Raw genomic sequence first — 24,769 nt, 5'->3', positions numbered from 1 at the left:
AAAAATTGGAGTTATTAATATTTACAATAACTATCCATGTTAACCACAAATATGATGAGGACATAAAACATATTATGAAAATAAATGTCGTCTTTCAAATAAGGTCAATGACCTGGTAAAATTTCCAATAAAACATAATGGCAGGCATAGAATGCTGGTTCATTTCTGTCTGGCCATATCCGTTCCCAAAATAATTTTATTTGTATCGTCACTTCAAACGTGCCGCTCGGCGGGTACAAACTACATATAATTATACGTCGTATTGTGCCCTTATGCATTTTCATCTACATATACACCCTCTCCTTTTGTTTTCCTTTACATGTTAATTTCTTATCCGGTTTTAGATAACATTTTTACATTATGAAATGACAAAGCTAATGTATCTAAAATATATCATCAATATAATTGGTAACCAATAAAATATGGACTATGAAAATGGTATAGCACTATTTGATACAGAAAAAACCCGCAAAGTATCTTTAGTGGTATATTAAGCCTTCTTGCAAATTGGCTTTATTTGGCCAAAAGAGAAGGTAGATACGGCTGATTTTGTTTTGCAATAAATATTTGCCAGTATTGTGGGCTAGGCCTATGCTAGCTTCGTTCAGCTTCGTTCAGACGCATGGGATCCTGTTCAGAGTGAAATTCTGTTATGCATGGACTATAAAATTCTAAAGATATTTCTCTTATCACGACCCAGACGTAGGCTGGGTTGACCGGAGCAAGGGTCGGAGTACTGCCTGTCTGGACGTCGTACAAGATACCCGGCCTTCCTCCGACCAAGATACTCCTATCTTTTTTTCGGGAGTATCTAGGTCGGAGGATAGTCTGTCAAGACGAGCACTACACCGACCTTTCCTCCGATTGGGCTCCGCCAACCCTTCCTCCGACCAAAAGAGCATACGTATGGGTCGTGATAAGACAAATATCTTTGTAATTTTAATTCATTCATAATAAAATAATGAATGCGTTTGAACGAGGCTATTATTACTCTAATATTCTTTGCCTAGTTCATATATTTCATCAAAAGTTAACCATTCACGTTTTCGTCTAAACAGATCTCGACGAATGTGCAACCAATAGCCACACTTGTGATGTAAATGCAAATTCTGTGCAAAAATGAAATCGATTTTTTTTTATTCATGGATGAGTGAGCACGCATCAAAGTGGGAAAAAGGGTATTTTCAATGTCACAGACTCATTTTAAAGGGTAATAAAGTGAATATTGGGGGAAAATTCGGTTTCAAATGTGACTTTAATTGCTGTTGTTTTTATCATCCATCATTTCTATCACCACACACTTTCCGAACTTTGAAAATTTTCATGGTTGAGCGAGCACATTCGAAAAATTAGGAATGAATACTCTTTATATTGCATAAATGTATTCTTTTCCTAACAATTTCTCAGGATCAGTTTAATTTATGGCCAATCAGTGGTGGATCCAGAATTTTAAAATGGGATAGGGGCCTATAATCGGGGGAACCACCAACATTTTCAAATTTTAACATGATCTAACAAGTTGAAGAGGATACAACCATAAACCCATATGATGATACGTTACAATACAGGGGCCGCGGAACGGTTTTCAAAGGGGGGGGGGACTGACCATGCAAAAAATCACAATCGTATGGTCATTTTTACATTTTGTACATGCTTTTGGAAAAAAGTGGGGGGCTTAACCCCCCCCCCCCCGCTTCCGCGGCCCCTGCAATACATTGTGCTCACTCAACCATAAACATACGATATCAAAATTGTGTGTGGAGTGGCTAAATGATGGATAGTAAAACAGAATTAACACCATAAAAATCACCTAAAAACAACTTTTACTTTGTATTTGCACAATCTGAAAAAAAGACTTGTGACTTTCAAAAATTGTCATTTTTAATTCAATCTTTATTTACTCATGCATGACCCAACTGATCAATCTCATTTTTCCCAGGAGTTGCTTAATGAGTGTAGAAAACCAACTACGAAATATCATATCTCAAAATAATTCTGTTCAAAAGTTACAGCAATTTGATTTAGGGGGGGACTTACTTTTTTTGTTGTGTATAGAACGACTCATATCACTCAATAATGGCCAGAGTTCTACAATATTTATCTGTAAGAAATAATGTTGGTGTCTAAATTTTGGTATGAAGGGCCAAATAATACATTCGGACAAGAAACAAGGATGGTTAGTATTCCATTTTGTCCTAATATATAATTTGTCCCTTAAAAACATAGTTTAGACACCGAAATCAAATCTCACAGGCGGATATGAAATGAGCTGTGCCACTTTTAAGTATCAGCAGCCATTTTAGAATCAATTTTTGGAAGCCATATTGGATTTTGGTCATACCAGACCACTGACCGTCCTTAAAACTTGTCGTAATGTATTATTTTCACCCTTGAAACCAGTGGTTTAGACACCAAAATCGCATCTCCCAGGCCGATATGAAATAAGCTATGTCCGCTTTAAGTAACAGCAGTCAATTAAGAATCAATTTTTGGAAACCAACTTAGATTTTTTGACAAACCAGGCCACTGGCTGTCCTTGTAACTTGCTCTAATGTATTATTTTGACCCTTGAAACCAGTGGTTTAGATACCAAAATCACATCTCCCAGGCCGATATGAAATGAGCAATGTCCGCCTTAAAAATAAGCAGCCTATTTTTAAGATCAATTTTTGAAAGCCATCTACGATTTTTGGACATATCAGATCACTGACTGTCATTGTAACTTATTCTTATGTATTATTTGACCCTTGAAACCAGTGGTTTAGACATTAAAGTCACATCTCCCAGGCCAAAATGAAATGAGTTATGTCCGCTTCAAGTAAAAGCAGCCATTTCAGAAACAATTTTTGGAACCCATCGCAGATTTTTGGACATACCAAACCACTGGCTGTCCTTCTAACTTGTTCCAATTAACTTCTTCACCATTAAGACCATTGAATAAAAACCAAATTAAAGCCACTTGGGACGAATTGTGGATTCTCAGTCTACGGCAGCCATTTTGGGCGCCATCTTGGATTTGCCAGGTACACTGGAGGGCTTATAATTCACTTTAGCCTGTAATAACAATTTGTTTACCCCTAGACTATGGATTATGAACCGAAATAGGATTCTAGGGTGGAAAATGAGTCAGTTGTATCCATTTTCAGTGAATGGCGGCCATCTAAGACGCCATCTTGAAAATAACCACTTTCCCGGATGCGGATTTTGGTAGATTTTTAGTGTTATTCCTGAGGTCAAATAGTACAAAAAACCGTTGAAAAACAATTTGTTGCAATTTGTTCCGGGTAAGGGTATTTCTCGTCGTAAATTGACCCGTCTACAGTAATTCTCCCGTACTTTGCGCGGATGACCGCACCAGTATTTCCACTTTGAAGGAAATTTCCCGAATTGCGGAGAAATCCTGATCATTTTTACGTATTTATTTTAGAAGTGACAAAAAATCCGGGAAATCCGGAAATTACAATTAAACACAATTAAAGTTGCAACTTTTAATATTCATGTTGTATTAAAAAAAAAGGTCAAGTCCACATCAGAAAAAATGTTGATTTGAATAAATAGAGAAAAATCAAATTAGCATAACACTGAAAATCTTATCAAAATCGGATGTAAAATAAAGTTATGACATGTAAAGGTTTTGCTTGTTTTTCACAAAACAGTGAATATGCGTGAGCGTGGAATATTTCATAGAATAAAATTAGTCCGCTAATTTGCGTACAGACCAGGATGTACATATAGCTGGTTTGTGAAATTAAGCTTATTTAACACCTGATTTTTATGAGCAAGATTTCTAGTGTTATGCTTGCTGGAATTTTCCCTCTTTATTCAAATCAACTTTTAGTTGGGGCGAACCTGTCCTTTGATTCAGGATTGTTGGGTTGTTGAGGCCTATTGATATTAGAACATGCAATTCGTAATATATTTAAGTACATTTACTCGATTAATTTCGGGAATTCAAAGATTGAAAATGACTGACGAATATGGTTTTGACATTTTTTTTGTCATTTCTTGTTTCAGACATCAACGAGTGCTCTTCAAAATTTAGCAATCCCTGTGTACAAGGAGTGTGCACCAATAAAAATGGATCTTATACATGCCGCTGTTCCGCTGGGTTCATGTTGAGCCCTGATAATAGTACTTGCATTGGTATGTATAGGCCTATGCAGTGCATCCCCGAAAAAAAGTAAAAATTGGAGTTATTAATATTTACAATAACTATCCATGTTAACCACAAATATGATGAGGACATAAAACATATTATGAAAATAAATATCGTCTTTCAAATAAGGTCAATGACCTGGTAAAATTTCCAATAAAACATAATGGCAGGCATAGAATGCTGGTTCATTTCTGTCTGGCCATATCCGTTCCCAAAATAATTTTATTTGTATCGTCACTTCAAACGTGCCGCTCGGCGGGTACAAACTACATATAATTATACGTCGTATTGTGCCCTTATGCATTTTCATCTACATATACACCCTCTCCTTTTGTTTTCCTTTACATGTTAATTTCTTATCCGGTTTTAGATAACATTTTTACATTATGAAATGACAAAGCTAATGTATCTAAAATATATCATCAATATAATTGGTAACCAATAAAATATGGACTATGAAAATGGTATAGCACTATTTGATACAGAAAAAAACCCGCAAAGTATCTTTAGTGGTATATTAAGCCTTCTTGCAAATTGGCTTTATTTGGCCAAAAGAGAAGGTAGATACGGCTGATTTTGTTTTGCAATAAATATTTGCCAGTATTGTGGGCTAGGCCTATGCTAGCTTCGTTCAGCTTCGTTCAGACGCATGGGATCCTGTTCAGAGTGAAATTCTGTTATGCATGGACTATAAAATTCTAAAGATATTTCTCTTATCACGACCCAGACGTAGGCTGGGTTGACCGGAGCAAGGGTCGGAGTACTGCCTGTCTGGACGTCGTACAAGATACCCGGCCTTCCTCCGACCAAGATACTCCTATCTTTTTTTCGGGAGTATCTAGGTCGGAGGATAGTCTGTCAAGACGAGCACTACACCGACCTTTCCTCCGATTGGGCTCCGCCAACCCTTCCTCCGACCAAAAGAGCATACGTATGGGTCGTGATAAGACAAATATCTTTGTAATTTTAATTCATTCATAATAAAATAATGAATGCGTTTGAACGAGGCTATTATTACTCTAATATTCTTTGCCTAGTTCATATATTTCATCAAAAGTTAACCATTCACGTTTTCGTCTAAACAGATCTCGACGAATGTGCAACCAATAGCCACACTTGTGATGTAAATGCAAATTCTGTGCAAAAATGAAATCGATTTTTTTTTATTCATGGATGAGTGAGCACGCATCAAAGTGGGAAAAAGGGTATTTTCAATGTCACAGACTCATTTTAAAGGGTAATAAAGTGAATATTGGGGGAAAATTCGGTTTCAAATGTGACTTTAATTGCTGTTGTTTTTATCATCCATCATTTCTATCACCACACACTTTCCGAACTTTGAAAATTTTCATGGTTGAGCGAGCACATTCGAAAAATTAGGAATGAATACTCTTTATATTGCATAAATGTATTCTTTTCCTAACAATTTCTCAGGATCAGTTTAATTTATGGCCAATCAGTGGTGGATCCAGAATTTTAAAATGGGAGAGGGGCCTATAATCGGGGGAACCACCAACATTTTCAAATTTTAACATGATCTAACAAGTTGAAGAGGATACAACCATAAACCCATATGATGATACGTTACAATACAGGGGCCGCGGAACGGTTTTCAAAGGGGGGGGGGCTGACCATGCAAAAAATCACAATCGTATGGTCATTTTTACATTTTGTACATGCTTTTGGAAAAAAGTGGGGGGCTTAACCCCCCCCCCCCCCGCTTCCGCGGCCCCTGCAATACATTGTGCTCACTCAACCATAAACATACGATATCAAACTTGTGTGTGGAGTGGCTAAATGATGGATAGTAAAACAGCATTAACACCATAAAAATCACCTAAAAACAACTTTTACTTTGTATTTGCACAATCTGAAAAAAAGACTCTTGTGACTTTCAAAAATTGTCATTTTTAATTCAATCTTTATTTACTCATGCATGACCCAACTGATCAATCTCATTTTTCCCAGGAGTTGCTTAATGAGTGTAGAAAACCAACTACGAAATATCATATCTCAAAATAATTCTGTTCAAAAGTTACAGCAATTTGATTTAGGGGGGACTTACTTTTTTTGTTGTGTATAGAACGACTCATATCACTCAATAATGGCCAGAGTTCTACAATATTTATCTGTAAGAAATAATGTTGGTGTCTAAATTTTGGTATGAAGGGCCAAATAATACATTCTGACAAGAAACAAGGATGGTTAGTATTCCATTTTGTCCTAATATATAATTTGTCCCTTAAAAACATAGTTTAGACACCGAAATCAAATCTCACAGGCGGATATAAAATGAGCTGTGCCACTTTTAAGTATCAGCAGCCATTTTAGAATCAATTTTTGGAAGCCATATTGGATTTTGGTCATACCAGACCACTGACCGTCCTTAAAACTTGTCGTAATGTATTATTTTGACCCTTGAAACCAGTGGTTTAGACACCAAAATCGCATCTCCCAGGCCGATATGAAATAAGCTATGTCCGCTTTAAGTAACAGCAGTCAATTAAGAATCAATTTTTGGAAACCAACTTAGATTTTTTGACAAACCAGGCCACTGGCTGTCCTTGTAACTTGCTCTAATGTATTATTTTGACCCTTGAAACCAGTGGTTTAGATACCAAAATCACATCTCCCAGGCCGATATGAAATGAGCAATGTCCGCCTTAAAAATAAGCAGCCTATTTTTAAGATCAATTTTTGAAAGCCATCTACGATTTTTGGACATATCAGATCACTGACTGTCATTGTAACTTATTCTTATGTATTATTTGACCCTTGAAACCAGTGGTTTAGACATTAAAGTCACATCTCCCAGGCCAAAATGAAATGAGTTATGTCCGCTTCAAGTAAAAGCAGCCATTTCAGAAACAATTTTTGGAACCCATCGCAGATTTTTGGACATACCAAACCACTGGCTGTCCTTCTAACTTGTTCCAATTAACTACTTCACCATTAAGACCATTGAATAAAAACCAAATTAAAGCCACTTGGGACGAATTGTGGATTCTCAGTCTACGGCAGCCATTTTGGGCGCCATCTTGGATTTGCCAGGTACACTGGAGGGCTTATAATTCACTTTAGCCTGTAATAACAATTTGTTTACCCCTAGACTATGGATTATGAACCGAAATAGGATTCTAGGGTGGAAAATGAGTCAGTTGTATCCATTTTCAGTGAATGGCGGCCATCTAAGACGCCATCTTGAAAATAACCACTTTCCCGGATGCGGATTTTGGTAGATTTTTAGTGTTATTCCTGAGGTCAAATAGTACAAAAAACCGTTGAAAAACAATTTGTTGCAATTTGTTCCGGGTAAGGGTATTTCTCGTCGTAAATTGACCCGTCTACAGTAATTCTCCCGTACTTTGCGCGGATGACCGCACCAGTATTTCCACTTTGAAGGAAATTTCCCGAATTGCGGAGAAATCCTGATCATTTTTACGTATTTATTTTAGAAGTGACAAAAAATCCGGGAAATCCGGAAATTACAATTAAACACAATTAAAGTTGCAACTTTTAATATTCATGTTGTATTAAAAAAAAAGGTCAAGTCCACATCAGAAAAAATGTTGATTTGAATAAATAGAGAAAAATCAAATTAGCATAACACTGAAAATCTTATCAAAATCGGATGTAAAATAAAGTTATGACATGTAAAGGTTTTGCTTGTTTTTCACAAAACAGTGAATATGCGTGAGCGTGGAATATTTCATAGAATAAAATTAGTCCGCTAATTTGCGTACAGACCAGGATGTACATATAGCTGGTTTGTGAAATTAAGCTTATTTAACACCTGATTTTTATGAGCAAGATTTCCAGTGTTATGCTTGCTGGAATTTTCCCTCTTTATTCAAATCAACTTTTAGTTGGGGCGAACCTGTCCTTTGATTCAGGATTGTTGGGTTGTTGAGGCCTATTGATATTAGAACATGCAATTCGTAATATATTTAAGTACATTTACTCGATTAATTTCGGGAATTCAAAGATTGAAAATGACTGACGAATATGGTTTTGACATTTTTTTTGTCATTTCTTGTTTCAGACATCAACGAGTGCTCTTCAAAATTTAGCAATCCCTGTGTACAAGGAGTGTGCACCAATAAAGATGGATCTTATACATGCCGCTGTTCCGCTGGGTTCATGTTGAGCCCTGATAATAGTACTTGCATTGGTATGTATAGGCCTATGCAGTGCATCCCCGAAAAAAAGTAAAAATTGGAGTTATTAATATTTACAATAACTATCCATGTTAACCACAAATATGATGAGGACATAAAACATATTATGAAAATAAATATCGTCTTTCAAATAAGGTCAATGACCTGGTAAAATTTCCAATAAAACATAATGGCAGGCATAGAATGCTGGTTCATTTCTGTCTGGCCATATCCGTTCCCAAAATAATTTTATTTGTATCGTCACTTCAAACGTGCCGCTCGGCGGGTACAAACTACATATAATTATACGTCGTATTGTGCCCTTATGCATTTTCATCTACATATACACCCTCTCCTTTTGTTTTCCTTTACATGTTAATTTCTTATCCGGTTTTAGATAACATTTTTACATTATGAAATGACAAAGCTTATGTATCTAAAATATATCATCGATATAATTGGTAACCAATAAAATATGGACTATGAAAATGGTATAGCACTATTTGATACAGAAAAAACCCGCAAAGTATCTTTAGTGGTATATTAAGCCTTCTTGCAAATTGGCTTTATTTGGCCAAAAGAGAAGGTAGATACGGCTGATTTTGTTTTGCAATAAGTATTTGCCAGTATTGTGGGCTAGGCCTATGCTAGCTTCGTTCAGCTTCGTTCAGACGCATGGGATCCTGTTCAGAGTGAAATTCTGTTATGCATGGACTATAAAATTCTAAAGATATTTCTCTTATCACGACCCAGACGTAGGCTGGGTTGACCGGAGCAAGGGTCGGAGTACTGCCTGTCTGGACGTCGTACAAGATACCCGGCCTTCCTCCGACCAAGATACTCCTATCTTTTTTTCGGGAGTATCTAGGTCGGAGGATAGTCTGTCAAGACGAGCACTACACCGACCTTTCCTCCGATTGGGCTCCGCCAACCCTTCCTCCGACCAAAAGAGCATACGTATGGGTCGTGATAAGACAAATATCTTTGTAATTTTAATTCATTCATAATAAAATAATGAATGCGTTTGAACGAGGCTATTATTACTCTAATATTCTTTGCCTAGTTCATATATTTCATCAAAAGTTAACCATTCACGTTTTCGTCTAAACAGATCTCGACGAATGTGCAACCAATAGCCACAATTGTGATGTAAATGCAAATTCTGTGCAAAAATGAAATCGATTTTTTTTATTCATGGATGAGTGAGCACGCATCAAAGTGGGAAAAAGGGTATTTTCAATGTCACAGACTCATTTCAAAGGGTAATAAAGTGAATATTGGGGGAAAATTCGGTTTCAAATGTGACTTTAATTGCTGTTGTTTTTATCATCCATCATTTCTATCACCACACACTTTCCGAACTTTGAAAATTTTCATGGTTGAGCGAGCACATTCGAAAAATTAGGAATGAATACTCTTTATATTGCATAAATGTATTCTTTTCCTAACAATTTCTCAGGATCAGTTTAATTTATGGCCAATCAGTGGTGGATCCAGAATTTTAAAATGGGAGAGGGGCCTATAATCGGGGGAACCACCAACATTTTCAAATTTTAACATGATCTAACAAGTTGAAGAGGATACAACCATAAACCCATATGATGATACGTTACAATACAGGGGCCGCGGAACGGTTTTCAAGGGGGGGGGGACTGACCATGCAAAAAATCACAATCGTATGGTCATTTTTACCTTTTGTACATGCTTTTGGAAAAAGTGGGGGGCTTAACACCCCCCCCCCCCGCTTCCGCGGCCCCTGCAATACATTGTGCTCACTCAACCATAAACATACGATATCAAAATTGTGTGTGGAGTGGCTAAATGATGGATAGTAAAACAGCATTAACACCATAAAAATCACCTAAAAACAACTTTTACTTTGTATTTGCACAATCTGAAAAAAAAGAATCTTGTGACTTTCAAAAATTGTCATTTTTAATTCAATCTTTATTTACTCATGCATGACCCAACTGATCAATCTCATTTTTCCCAGGAGTTGCTTAATGAGTGTAGAAAACCAACTACGAAATATCATATCTCAAAATAATTCTGTTCAAAAGTTACAGCAATTTGATTTAGGGGGGACTTACTTTTTTTGTTGTGTATAGAACGACTCATATCACTCAATAATGGCCAGAGTTCTACAATATTTATCTGTAAGAAATAATGTTGGTGTCTAAATTTTGGTATGAAGGGCCAAATAATACTTTCTGACAAGAAACAAGGATGGTTAGTATTCCATTTTGTCCTAATATATAATTTGTCCCTTAAAAACATAGTTTAGACACCGAAATCAAATCTCACAGGCGGATATAAAATGAGCTGTGCCACTTTTAAGTATCAGCAGCCATTTTAGAATCAATTTTTGGAAGCCACATTGGATTTTGGTCATACCAGACCACTGACCGTCCTTAAAACTTGTCGTAATGTATTATTTTGACCCTTGAAACCAGTGGTTTAGACACCAAAATCGCATCTCCCAGGCCGATATGAAATAAGCTATGTCCGCTTTAAGTAACAGCAGTCAATTAAGAATCAATTTTTGGAAACCAACTTAGATTTTTTGACAAACCAGGCCACTAGCTGTCCTTGTAACTTGCTCTAATGTATTATTTTGACCCTTGAAACCAGTGGTTTAGATACCAAACTCACATCTCCCAGGCCGATATGAAATGAGCAATGTCCGCCTTAAAAATAAGCAGCCTATTTTTAAGATCAATTTTTGAAAGCCATCTACGATTTTTGGACATATCAGATCACTGACTGTCATTGTAACTTATTCTTATGTATTATTTGACCCTTGAAACCAGTGGTTTAGACATTAAAGTCACATCTCCCAGGCCAAAATGAAATGAGTTATGTCCGCTTCAAGTAAAAGCAGCCATTTCAGAAACAATTTTTGGAACCCATCGCAGATTTTTGGACATACCAAACCACTGGCTGTCCTTCTAACTTGTTCCAATTAACTACTTCACCATTAAGACCATTGAATAAAAACCAAATTAAAGCCACTTGGGACGAATTGTGGATTCTCAGTCTACGGCAGCCATTTTGGGCGCCATCTTGGATTTGCCAGGTACACTGGAGGGCTTATAATTCACTTTAGCCTGTAATAACAATTTGTTTACCCCTAGACTATGGATTATGAACCGAAATAGGATTCTAGGGTGGAAAATGAGTCAGTTGTATCCATTTTCAGTGAATGGCGGCCATCTAAGACGCCATCTTGAAAATAACCACTTTCCCGGATGCGGATTTTGGTAGATTTTTAGTGTTATTCCTGAGGTCAAATAGTACAAAAAACCGTTGAAAAACAATTTGTTGCAATTTGTTCCGGGTAAGGGTATTTCTCGTCGTAAATTGACCCGTCTACAGTAATTCTCCCGTACTTTGCGCGGATGACCGCACCAGTATTTCCACTTTGAAGGAAATTTCCCGAATTGCGGAGAAATCCTGATCATTTTTACGTATTTATTTTAGAAGTGACAAAAAATCCGGGAAATCCGGAAATTACAATTAAACACAATTAAAGTTGCAACTTTTAATATTCATGTTGTATTAAAAAAAAAGGTCAAGTCCACATCAGAAAAAATGTTGATTTGAATAAATAGAGAAAAATCAAATTAGCATAACACTGAAAATCTTATCAAAATCGGATGTAAAATAAAGTTATGACATGTAAAGGTTTTGCTTGTTTTTCACAAAACAGTGAATATGCGTGAGCGTGGAATATTTCATAGAATAAAATTAGTCCGCTAATTTGCGTACAGACCAGGATGTACATATAGCTGGTTTGTGAAATTAAGCTTATTTAACACCTGATTTTTATGAGCAAGATTTCTAGTGTTATGCTTGCTGGAATTTTCCCTCTTTATTCAAATCAACTTTTAGTTGGGGCGAACCTGTCCTTTGATTCAGGATTGTTGGGTTGTTGAGGCCTATTGATATTAAAACATGCAATTCGTAATATATTTAAGTACATTTACTCGATTAATTTCGGGAATTCAAAGATTGAAAATGACTGACGAATATGGTTTTGACATTTTTTTTGTCATTTCTTGTTTCAGACATCAACGAGTGCTCTTCAAAATTTAGCAATCCCTGTGTACAAGGAGTGTGCACCAATAAAAATGGATCTTATACATGCCGCTGTTCCGCTGGGTTCATGTTGAGCCCTGATAATAGTACTTGCATTGGTATGTATAGGCCTATGCAGTGCATCCCCGAAAAAAAGTAAAAATTGGAGTTATTAATATTTACAATAACTATCCATGTTAACCACAAATATGATGAGGACATAAAACATATTATGAAAATCAATATCGTCTTTCAAATAAGGTCAATGACCTGGTAAAATTTCCAATAAAACATAATGGCAGGCATAGAATGCTGGTTCATTTCTGTCTGGCCATATCCGTTCCCAAAATAATTTTATTTGTATCGTCACTTCAAACGTGCCGCTCGGCGGGTACAAACTACATATAATTATACGTCGTATTGTGCCCTTATGCATTTTCATCTACATATACACCCTCTCCTTTTGTTTTCCTTTACATGTTAATTTCTTATCCGGTTTTAGATAACATTTTTACATTATGAAATGACAAAGCTAATGTATCTAAAATATATCATCGATATAATTGGTAACCAATAAAATATGGACTATGAAAATGGTATAGCACTATTTGATACAGAAAAAACCCGCAAAGTATCTTTAGTGGTATATTAAGCCTTCTTGCAAATTGGCTTTATTTGGCCAAAAGAGAAGGTAGATACGGCTGATTTTGTTTTGCAATAAATATTTGCCAGTATTGTGGGCTAGGCCTATGCTAGCTTCGTTCAGCTTCGTTCAGACGCATGGGATCCTGTTCAGAGTGAAATTCTGTTATGCATGGACTATAAAATTCTAAAGATATTTCTCTTATCACGACCCAGACGTAGGCTGGGTTGACCGGAGCAAGGGTCGGAGTACTGCCTGTCTGGACGTCGTACAAGATACCCGGCCTTCCTCCGACCAAGATACTCCTATCTTTTTTTCGGGAGTATCTAGGTCGGAGGATAGTCTGTCAAGACGAGCACTACACCGACCTTTCCTCCGATTGGGCTCCGCCAACCCTTCCTCCGACCAAAAGAGCATACGTATGGGTCGTGATAAGACAAATATCTTTGTAATTTTAATTCATTCATAATAAAATAATGAATGCGTTTGAACGAGGCTATTATTACTCTAATATTCTTTGCCTAGTTCATATATTTCATCAAAAGTTAACCATTCACGTTTTCGTCTAAACAGATCTCGACGAATGTGCAACCAATAGCCACACTTGTGATGTAAATGCAAATTCTGTGCAAAAATGAAATCGATTTTTTTTTATTCATGGATGAGTGAGCACGCATCAAAGTGGGAAAAAGGGTATTTTCAATGTCACAGACTCATTTTAAAGGGTAATAAAGTGAATATTGGGGGAAAATTCGGTTTCAAATATGACTTTAATTGCTGTTGTTTTTATCATCCATCATTTCTATCACCACACACTTTCCGAACTTTGAAAATTTTCATGGTTGAGCGAGCACATTCGAAAAATTAGTAATGAATACTCTTTATATTGCATAAATGTATTCTTTTCCTAACAATTTCTCAGGATCAGTTTAATTTATGGCCAATCAGTGGTGGATCCAGAATTTTAAAATGGGAGAGGGGCCTATAATCGGGGGAACCACCAACATTTTCAAATTTTAACATGATCTAACAAGTTGAAGAGGATACAACCATAAACCCATATGATGATACGTTACAATACAGGGGCCGCGGAACGGTTTTCAAAGGGGGGGGGGCTGACCATGCAAAAAATCACAATCGTATGGTCATTTTTACATTTTGTACATGCTTTTGGAAAAAAGTGGGGGGCTTAACCCCCCCCCCCCCCCCGCTTCCGCGGCCCCTGCAATACATTGTGCTCACTCAACCATAAACATACGATATCAAACTTGTGTGTGGAGTGGCTAAATGATGGATAGTAAAACAGCATTAACACCATAAAAATCACATAAAAACAACTTTTACTTTGTATTTGCACAATCTGAAAAAAAGACTCTTGTGACTTTCAAAAATTGTCATTTTTAATTCAATCTTTATTTACTCATGCATGACCCAACTGATCAATCTCATTTTTCCCAGGAGTTGCTTAATGAGTGTAGAAAACCAACTACGAAATATCATATCTCAAAATAATTCTGTTCAAAAGTTACAGCAATTTGATTTAGGGGGGACTTACTTTTTTTGTTGTGTATAGAACGACTCATATCACTCAATAATGGCCAGAGTTCTACAATATTTATCTGTAAGAAATAATGTTGGTGTCTAAATTTTGGTATGAAGGGCCAAATAATACATTCTGACAAGAAACAAGGATGGTTAGTATTCCATTTTGTCCTAATATATAATTTGTCCCTTAAAAACATAGTTTAGACACCGAAATCAAATCTCACAGGCGGATATAAAATGAGCTGTGCCACTTTTAAGTATCAGCAGCCATTTTAGAATCAATTTTTGGAAGCCATATTGGATTTTGGTCATACCAGACCACTGACCGTCCTTAAAACTTGTCGTAATGTATTATTTTGACCCTTGAAACCAGTGGTTTAGACACCAAAATCGCATCTCCCAGGCCGATATGAAATAAGCTATGTCCGCTTTAAGTAACAGCAGTCAATTAAGAATCAATTTTTGGAAACCAACTTAGATTTTTTGACAAACCAGGCCACTGGCTGTCCTTGTAACTTGCTCTAATGTATTATTTTGACCCTTGAAACCAGTGGTTTAGATACCAAAATCACATCTCCCAGGCCGATATGAAATGAGCAATGTCCGCCTTAAAAATAAGCAGCCTATTTTTAAGATCAATTTTTGAAAGCCATCTACGATTTTTGGACATATCAGATCACTGACTGTCATTGTAACTTATTCTTATGTATTATTTGACCCTTGAAACCAGTGGTTTAGACATTAAAGTCACATCTCCCAGGCCAAAATGAAATGAGTTATGTCCGCTTCAAGTAAAAGCAGCCATTTCAGAAACAATTTTTGGAACCCATCGCAGATTTTTGGACATACCAAACCACTGGCTGTCCTTCTAACTTGTTCCAATTAACTACTTCACCATTAAGACCATTGAATAAAAACCAAATTAAAGCCACTTGGGACGAATTGTGGATTCTCAGTCTACGGCAGCCATTTTGGGCGCCATCTTGGATTTGCCAGGTACACTGGAGGGCTTATAATTCACTTTAGCCTGTAATAACAATTTGTTTACCCCTAGACTATGGATTATGAACCGAAATAGGATTCTAGGGTGGAAAATGAGTCAGTTGTATCCATTTTCAGTGAATGGCGGCCATCTAAGACGCCATCTTGAAAATAACCACTTTCCCGGATGCGGATTTTGGTAGATTTTTAGTGTTATTCCTGAGGTCAAATAGTACAAAAAACCGTTGAAAAACAATTTGTTGCAATTTGTTCCGGGTAAGGGTATTTCTCGTCGTAAATTGACCCGTCTACAGTAATTCTCCCGTACTTTGCGCGGATGACCGCACCAGTATTTCCACTTTGAAGGAAATTTCCCGAATTGCGGAGAAATCCTGATCATTTTTACGTATTTATTTTAGAAGTGACAAAAAATCCGGGAAATCCGGAAATTACAATTAAACACAATTAAAGTTGCAACTTTTAATATTCATGTTGTATTTAAAAAAAAGGTCAAGTCCACATCAGAAAAAATGTTGATTTGAATAAATAGAGAAAAATCTAATTAGCATAACACTGAAAATCTTATCAAAATCGGATGTAAAATAAAGTTATGACATGTAAAGGTTTTGCTTGTTTTTCACAAAACAGTGAATATGCGTGAGCGTGGAATATTTCATAGAATAAAATTAGTCCGCTAATTTGCGTACAGACCAGGATGTACATACAGCTGGTTTGTGAAATTAAGCTTATTTAACACCTGATTTTTATGAGCAAGATTTCTAGTGTTATGCTTGCTGGAATTTTCCCTCTTTATTCAAATCAACTTTTAGTTGGGGCGAACCTGTCCTTTGATTCAGGATTGTTGGGTTGTTGAGGCCTATTGATATTAGAACATGCAATTCGTAATATATTTAAGTACATTTACTCGATTAATTTCGGGAATTCAAAGATTGAAAATGACTGACGAATATGGTTTTGACATTTTTTTTGTCATTTCTTGTTTCAGACATCAACGAGTGCTCTTCAAAATTTAGCAATCCCTGTGTACAAGGAGTGTGCACCAATAAAAATGGATCTTATACATGCCGCTGTTCCGCTGGGTTCATGTTGAGCCCTGATAATAGTACTTGCATTGGTATGTATAGGCCTATGCAGTGCATCCCCGAAAAAAAGTAAAAATTGGAGTTATTAATATTTACAATAACTATCCATGTTAACCACAAATATGATGAGGACATAAAACATATTATGAAAATAAATATCGTCTTTCAAATAAGGTCAATGACCTGGTAAAATTTCCAATAAAACATAATGGCAGGCATAGAATGCTGGTTCATTTCTGTCTGGCCATATCCGTTCCCAAAATAATTTTATTTGTATCGTCACTTCAAACGTGCCGCTCGGCGGGTACAAACTACATATAATTATACGTCGTATTGTGCCCTTATTCATTTTCATCTACATATACACCCTCTCCTTTTGTTTTCCATTACATGTTAATTTCTTATCCGGTTTTAGATAACATTTTTACATTATGAAATGACAAAGCTAATGTATCTAAAATATATCATCGATATAATTGGTAACCAATAAAATATGGACTATGAAAATGGTATAGCACTATTTGATACAGAAAAAACCCGCAAAGTATCTTTAGTGGTATATTAAGCCTTCTTGCAAATTGGCTTTATTTGGCCAAAAGAGAAGGTAGATACGGCTGATTTTGTTTTGCAATAAATATTTGCCAGTATTGTGGGCTAGGCCTATGCTAGCTTCGTTCAGCTTCGTTCAGACGCATGGGATCCTGTTCAGAGTGAAATTCTGTTATGCATGGACTATAAAATTCTAAAGATATTTCTCTTATCACGACCCAGACGTAGGCTGGGTTGACCGGAGCAAGGGTCGGAGTACTGCCTGTCTGGACGTCGTACGAGATACCCGGCCTTCCTCCGACCAAGATACTCCTATCTTTTTTTCGGGAGTATCTAGGTCGGAGGATAGTCTGTCAAGACGAGCACTACACCAACCTTTCCTCCGATTGGGCTCCGCCAACCCTTCCTCCGACCAAAAGAGCATACGTATGGGTCGTGATAAGACAAATATCTTTGTAATTTTAATTCATTCATAATAAAATAATGAATGCGTTTGAACGAGGCTATTATTACTCTAATATTCTTTGCCTAGTTCATATATTTCATCAAAAGTTAACCATTCACGTTTTCGTCTAAACAGATCTCGACGAATGTGCAACCAATAGCCACACTTGTGATGTAAATGCAAATTCTGTGCAAAAATGAAATCGATTTTTTTTTATTCATGGATGAGTGAGCACGCATCAAAGTGGGAAAAAGGGTATTTTCAATGTCACAGACTCATTTTAAAGGGTAATAAAGTGAATATTGGGGGAAAATTCGGTTTCAAATGTGACTTTAATTGCTGTTGTTTTTATCATCCATCATTTCTATCACCACACACTTTCCGAACTTTGAAAATTTTCATGGTTGAGCGAGCACATTCGAAAAATTAGGAATGAATACTCTTTATATTGCATAAATGTATTCTTTTCCTAACAATTTCTCAGGATCAGTTTAATTTATGGCCAATCAGTGGTGGATCCAGAATTTTAAAATGGGAGAGCGGCCTATAATCGGGGGAACCACCAACATTTTCAAATTTTAACATGATCTAACAAGTTGAAGAGGATACAACCATAAACCCATATGATGATACGTTACAATACAGGGGCCGCGGAACGGTTTTCAAAGGGGGGGGGGGCTGACCATGCAAAAAATCACAATCGTATGGTCATTTTTACATTTTGTACATGCTTTTGGAAAAAAGTGGGGGGCTTAACCCCCCCCCCCCCGCTTCCGCGGCCCCTGCAATACATTGTGCTCACTCAACCATAAACATACGATATCAAAATTGTGTGTGGAGTGGCTAAATGATGGATAGTAAAACAGCATTAACACCATAAAAATCACCTAAAAACAACTTTTACTTTGTATTTGCACAATCTGAAAAAAAGACTTGTGACTTTCAAAAATTGTCATTTTTAATTCAATCTTTATTTACTCATGCATGACCCAACTGATCAATCTCATTTTCCCAGGAGTTGCTTAATGAGTGTAGAAAACCAACTACGAAATATCATATCTCAAAATAATTCTGTTCAAAAGTTACAGCAATTTGATTTAGGGGGGGACTTACTTTTTTTGTTGTGTATAGAACGACTCATATCACTCAATAATGGCCAGAGTTCTACAATATTTATCTGTAAGAAATAATGTTGGTGTCTAAATTTTGGTATGAAGGGCCAAATAGTACATTCGGACAAGAAACAAGGATGGTTAGTATTCCATTTTGTCCTAATATATAATTTGTCCCTTAAAAACATAGTTTAGACACCGAAATCAAATCTCACAGGCGGATATAAAATGAGCTGTGCCACTTTTAAGTATCAGCAGCCATTTTAGAATCAATTTTTGGAAGCCATATTGGATTTTGGTCATACCAGACCACTGACCGTCCTTAAAACTTGTCGTAATGTATTATTTTGACCCTTGAAACCAGTGGTTTAGACACCAAAATCGCATCTCCCAGGCCGATATGAAATAAGCTATGTCCGCTTTAAGTAACAGCAGTCAATTAAGAATCAATTTTTGGAAACCAACTTAGATTTTTTGACAAACCAGGCCACTGGCTGTCCTTGTAACTTGCTCTAATGTATTATTTTGACCCTTGAAACCAGTGGTTTAGATACCAAAATCACATCTCCCAGGCCGATATGAAATGAGCAATGTCCGCCTTAAAAATAAGCAGCCTATTTTTAAGATCAATTTTTGAAAGCCATCTACGATTTTTGGACATATCAGATCACTGACTGTCATTGTAACTTATTCTTATGTATTATTTGACCCTTGAAACCAGTGGTTTAGACATTAAAGTCACATCTCCCAGGCCAAAATGAAATGAGTTATGTCCGCTTCAAGTAAAAGCAGCCATTTCAGAAACAATTTTTGGAACCCATCGCAGATTTTTGGACATACCAAACCACTGGCTGTCCTTCTAACTTGTTCCAATTAACTACTTCACCATTAAGACCATTGAATAAAAACCAAATTAAAGCCACTTGGGACGAATTGTGGATTCTCAGTCTACGGCAGCCATTTTGGGCGCCATCTTGGATTTGCCAGGTACACTGGAGGGCTTATAATTCACTTTAGCCTGTAATAACAATTTGTTTACCCCTAGACTATGGATTATGAACCGAAATAGGATTCTAGGGTGGAAAATGAGTCAGTTGTATCCATTTTCAGTGAATGGCGGCCATCTAAGACGCCATCTTGAAAATAACCACTTTCCCGGATGCGGATTTTGGTAGATTTTTAGTGTTATTCCTGAGGTCAAATAGTACAAAAAACCGTTGAAAAACAATTTGTTGCAATTTGTTCCGGGTAAGGGTATTTCTCGTCGTAAATTGACCCGTCTACAGTAATTCTCCCGTACTTTGCGCGGATGACCGCACCAGTATTTCCACTTTGAAGGAAATTTCCCGAATTGCGGAGAAATCCTGATCATTTTTACGTATTTATTTTAGAAGTGACAAAAAATCCGGGAAATCCGGAAATTACAATTAAACACAATTAAAGTTGCAACTTTTAATATTCATGTTGTATTAAAAAAAAAGGTCAAGTCCACATCAGAAAAAATGTTGATTTGAATAAATAGAGAAAAATCTAATTAGCATAACACTGAAAATCTTATCAAAATCGGATGTAAAATAAAGTTATGACATGTAAAGGTTTTGCTTGTTTTTCACAAAACAGTGAATATGCGTGAGCGTGGAATATTTCATAGAATAAAATTAGTCCGCTAATTTGCGTACAGACCAGGATGTACATATAGCTGGTTTGTGAAATTAAGCTTATTTAACACCTGATTTTTATGAGCAAGATTTCTAGTGTTATGCTTGCTGGAATTTTCCCTCTTTATTCAAATCAACTTTTAGTTGGGGCGAACCTGTCCTTTGATTCAGGAGGTGGCGCTGGGTTGTTGAGGCCTATTGATATTAGAACATGCAATTCGTAATATATTTAAGTACATTTACTCGATTAATTTCGGGAATTCAAAGATTGAAAATGACTGACGAATATGGTTTTGACATTTTTTTTGTCATTTCTTGTTTCAGACATCAACGAGTGCTCTTCAAAATTTAGCAATCCCTGTGTACAAGGAGTGTGCACCAATAAAGATGGATCTTATACATGCCGCTGTTCCGCTGGGTTCATGTTGAGCCCTGATAATAGTACTTGCATTGGTATGTATAGGCCTATATGCAGTGCATCCCCGAAAAAAAGTAAAAATTGGAGTTATTAATATTTACAATAACTATCCATGTTAACCACAAATATGAGGACATAAAACATATTATGAAAATAAATATCGTCTTTCAAATAAGGTCAATGACCTGGTAAAATTTCCAATAAAACATAATGGCAGGCATAGAATGCTGGTTCATTTCTGTCTGGCCATATCCGTTCCCAAAATAATTTTATTTGTATCGTCACTTCAAACGTGCCGCTCGGCGGGTACAAACTACATATAATTATACGTCGTATTGTGCCCTTATGCATTTTCATCTACATATACACCCTCTCCTTTTGTTTTCCTTTACATGTTAATTTCTTATCCGGTTTTAGATAACATTTTTACATTATGAAATGACAAAGCTAATGTATCTAAAATATATCATCGATATAATTGGTAACCAATAAAATATGGACTATGAAAATGGTATAGCACTATTTGATACAGAAAAAACCCGCAAAGTATCTTTAATGGTATATTAAGCCTTCTTGCAAATTGGCTTTATTTGGCCAAAAGAGAAGGTAGATACGGCTGATTTTGTTTTGCAATAAGTATTTGCCAGTATTGTGGGCTAGGCCTATGCTAGCTTCGTTCAGCTTCGTTCAGACGCATGGGATCCTGTTCAGAGTGAAATTCTGTTATGCATGGACTATAAAATTCTAAAGATATTTCTCTTATCACGACCCAGACGTAGGCTGGGTTGACCGGAGCAAGGGTCGGAGTACTGCCTGTCTGGACGTCGTACAAGATACCCGGCCTTCCTCCGACCAAGATACTCCTATCTTTTTTTCGGGAGTATCTAGGTCGGAGGATAGTCTGTCAAGACGAGCACTACACCGACCTTTCCTCCGATTGGGCTCCGCCAACCCTTCCTCCGACCAAAAGAGCATACGTATGGGTCGTGATAAGACAAATATCTTTGTAATTTTAATTCATTCATAATAAAATAATGAATGCGTTTGAACGAGGCTATTATTACTCTAATGGTCTTTGTCTAGTTCATATATTTCATCAAAAGTTAACCATTCACGTTTTCGACTAAACAGATCTCGACGAATGTACAACCAATAGCCACACTTGTGATGTAAATGCAAATTCTGTGCAAAAATGAAATCGATTTTTTTATTCATGGATGAGTGAGCACGCATCAAAGTGGGAAAAAGGGTATTTTCAATGTCACATGATTTTAAAGGGTAATAAAGTGAATATTGGGGGAAAATTCGGTTTCAAATGTGACTTTAATTGCTGTTGTTTTTATCATCCATCATTTCTATCACCACACACTTTCCGAACTTTGAAAATTTTCATGGTTGAGCGAGCACATTCGAAAATTTGGAATGAATACTCTTTATATTGCATAAATGTATTCTTTTCCTAACAATTTCTCAGGATCAGTTTAATTTATGGCCAATCAGTGGTGGATCCAGAATTTTAAAATGGGAGAGGGGCCTATAATCGGGGGAACCACCAACATTTTCAAATTTTAACATGATCTAACAAGTTGAAGAGGATACAACCATAAACCCATATGATGATACGTTACAATACAGGGGCCGCGGAACGGTTTTCAAAGGGGGGGGGGGACTGACCATGCAAAAAATCACAATCGTATGGTCATTTTTACATTTTGTACATGCTTTTGGAAAAAAGTGGGGGGCTTAACCCCCCCCCCCCTCTCCCGCTTCCGCGGCCCCTGCAATACATTGTGCTCACTCAACCATAAACATACGATATCAAAATTGTGTGTGGAGTGGCTAAATGATGGATAGTAAAACAGCATTAACACCATAAAAATCACCTAAAAACAACTTTTACTTTGTATTTGCACAATCTGAAAAAAAGACTCTTGTGACTTTCAAAAATTGTCATTTTTAATTCAATCTTTATTTACTCATGCATGACCCAACTGATCAATCTCATTTTTCCCAGGAGTTGCTTAATGAGTGTAGAAAACCAACTACGAAATATCATATCTCAAAATAATTCTGTTCAAAAGTTACAGCAATTTGATTTAGGGGGGGACTTACTTTTTTTGTTGTGTATAGAACGACTCATATCACTCAATAATGGCCAGAGTTCTACAATATTTATCTGTAAGAAATAATGTTGGTGTCTAAATTTTGGTATGAAGGGCCAAATAGTACATTCGGACAAGAAACAAGGATGGTTAGTATTCCATTTTGTCCTAATATATAATTTGTCCCTTAAAAACATAGTTTAGACACCGAAATCAAATCTCACAGGCGGATATAAAATGAGCTGTGCCACTTTTAAGTATCAGCAGCCATTTTAGAATCAATTTTTGGAAGCCATATTGGATTTTGGTCATACCAGACCACTGACCGTCCTTAAAACTTGTCGTAATGTATTATTTTGACCCTTGAAACCAGTGGTTTAGACACCAAAATCGCATCTCCCAGGCCGATATGAAATAAGCTATGTCCGCTTTAAGTAACAGCAGTCAATTAAGAATCAATTTTTGGAAACCAACTTAGATTTTTTGACAAACCAGGCCACTGGCTGTCCTTGTAACTTGCTCTAATGTATTATTTTGACCCTTGAAACCAGTGGTTTAGATACCAAAATCACATCTCCCAGGCCGATATGAAATGAGCAATGTCCGCCTTAAAAATAAGCAGCCTATTTTTAAGATCAATTTTTGAAAGCCATCTACGATTTTTGGACATATCAGATCACTGACTGTCATTGTAACTTATTCTTATGTATTATTTGACCCTTGAAACCAGTGGTTTAGACATTAAAGTCACATCTCCCAGGCCAAAATGAAATGAGTTATGTCCGCTTCAAGTAAAAGCAGCCATTTCAGAAACAATTTTTGGAACCCATCGCAGATTTTTGGACATACCAAACCACTGGCTGTCCTTCTAACTTGTTCCAATTAACTACTTCACCATTAAGACCATTGAATAAAAACCAAATTAAAGCCACTTGGGACGAATTGTGGATTCTCAGTCTACGGCAGCCATTTTGGGCGCCATCTTGGATTTGCCAGGTACACTGGAGGGCTTATAATTCACTTTAGCCTGTAATAACAATTTGTTTACCCCTAGACTATGGATTATGAACCGAAATAGGATTCTAGGGTGGAAAATGAGTCAGTTGTATCCATTTTCAGTGAATGGCGGCCATCTAAGACGCCATCTTGAAAATAACCACTTTCCCGGATGCGGATTTTGGTAGATTTTTAGTGTTATTCCTGAGGTCAAATAGTACAAAAAACCGTTGAAAAACAATTTGTTGCAATTTGTTCCGGGTAAGGGTATTTCTCGTCGTAAATTGACCCGTCTACAGTAATTCTCCCGTACTTTGCGCGGATGACCGCACCAGTATTTCCACTTTGAAGGAAATTTCCCGAATTGCGGAGAAATCCTGATCATTTTTACGTATTTATTTTAGAAGTGACAAAAAATCCGGGAAATCCGGAAATTACAATTAAACACAATTAAAGTTGCAACTTTTAATATTCATGTTGTATTAAAAAAAAAGGTCAAGTCCACATCAGAAAAAATGTTGATTTGAATAAATAGAGAAAAATCTAATTAGCATAACACTGAAAATCTTATCAAAATCGGATGTAAAATAAAGTTATGACATGTAAAGGTTTTGCTTGTTTTTCACAAAACAGTGAATATGCGTGAGCGTGGAATATTTCATAGAATAAAATTAGTCCGCTAATTTGCGTACAGACCAGGATGTACATATAGCTGGTTTGTGAAATTAAGCTTATTTAACACCTGATTTTTATGAGCAAGATTTCTAGTGTTATGCTTGCTGGAATTTTCCCTCTTTATTCAAATCAACTTTTAGTTGGGGCGAACC

General features: G+C 36.5%; 1 protein-coding gene across 6 annotated transcripts in view; it reads left to right on the top strand.

Moving 5' to 3' along the window:
• The window catches only part of LOC129280745 (fibrillin-1-like), a 136,918-nt gene that overhangs the window by 22,290 nt on the left and 89,859 nt on the right, over positions 1-24,769 (top strand). For 5 of the 6 annotated variants that reach the window (XM_064112375.1, XM_064112374.1, XM_064112372.1 and 2 more), the window contains exons 7-11: positions 4,015-4,143; positions 8,199-8,327; positions 12,381-12,509; positions 16,566-16,694; positions 20,751-20,879. In XM_064112375.1, coding sequence (XP_063968445.1) covers positions 4,015-4,143; positions 8,199-8,327; positions 12,381-12,509; positions 16,566-16,694; positions 20,751-20,879 — 645 coding nt within the window. The remainder of the gene's footprint in view (positions 1-4,014; positions 4,144-8,198; positions 8,328-12,380; positions 12,510-16,565; positions 16,695-20,750; positions 20,880-24,769) is intronic. The other variant, XM_064112373.1, reaches the window with a different exon arrangement.

This window comes from Lytechinus pictus, chromosome 17 (assembly GCF_037042905.1).
Source record: "Lytechinus pictus isolate F3 Inbred chromosome 17, Lp3.0, whole genome shotgun sequence".
NCBI classification, from domain to species: Eukaryota; Metazoa; Echinodermata; class Echinoidea; order Temnopleuroida; family Toxopneustidae; genus Lytechinus; species Lytechinus pictus.
This window is presented reverse-complemented; position numbering and strand designations above follow the sequence as displayed.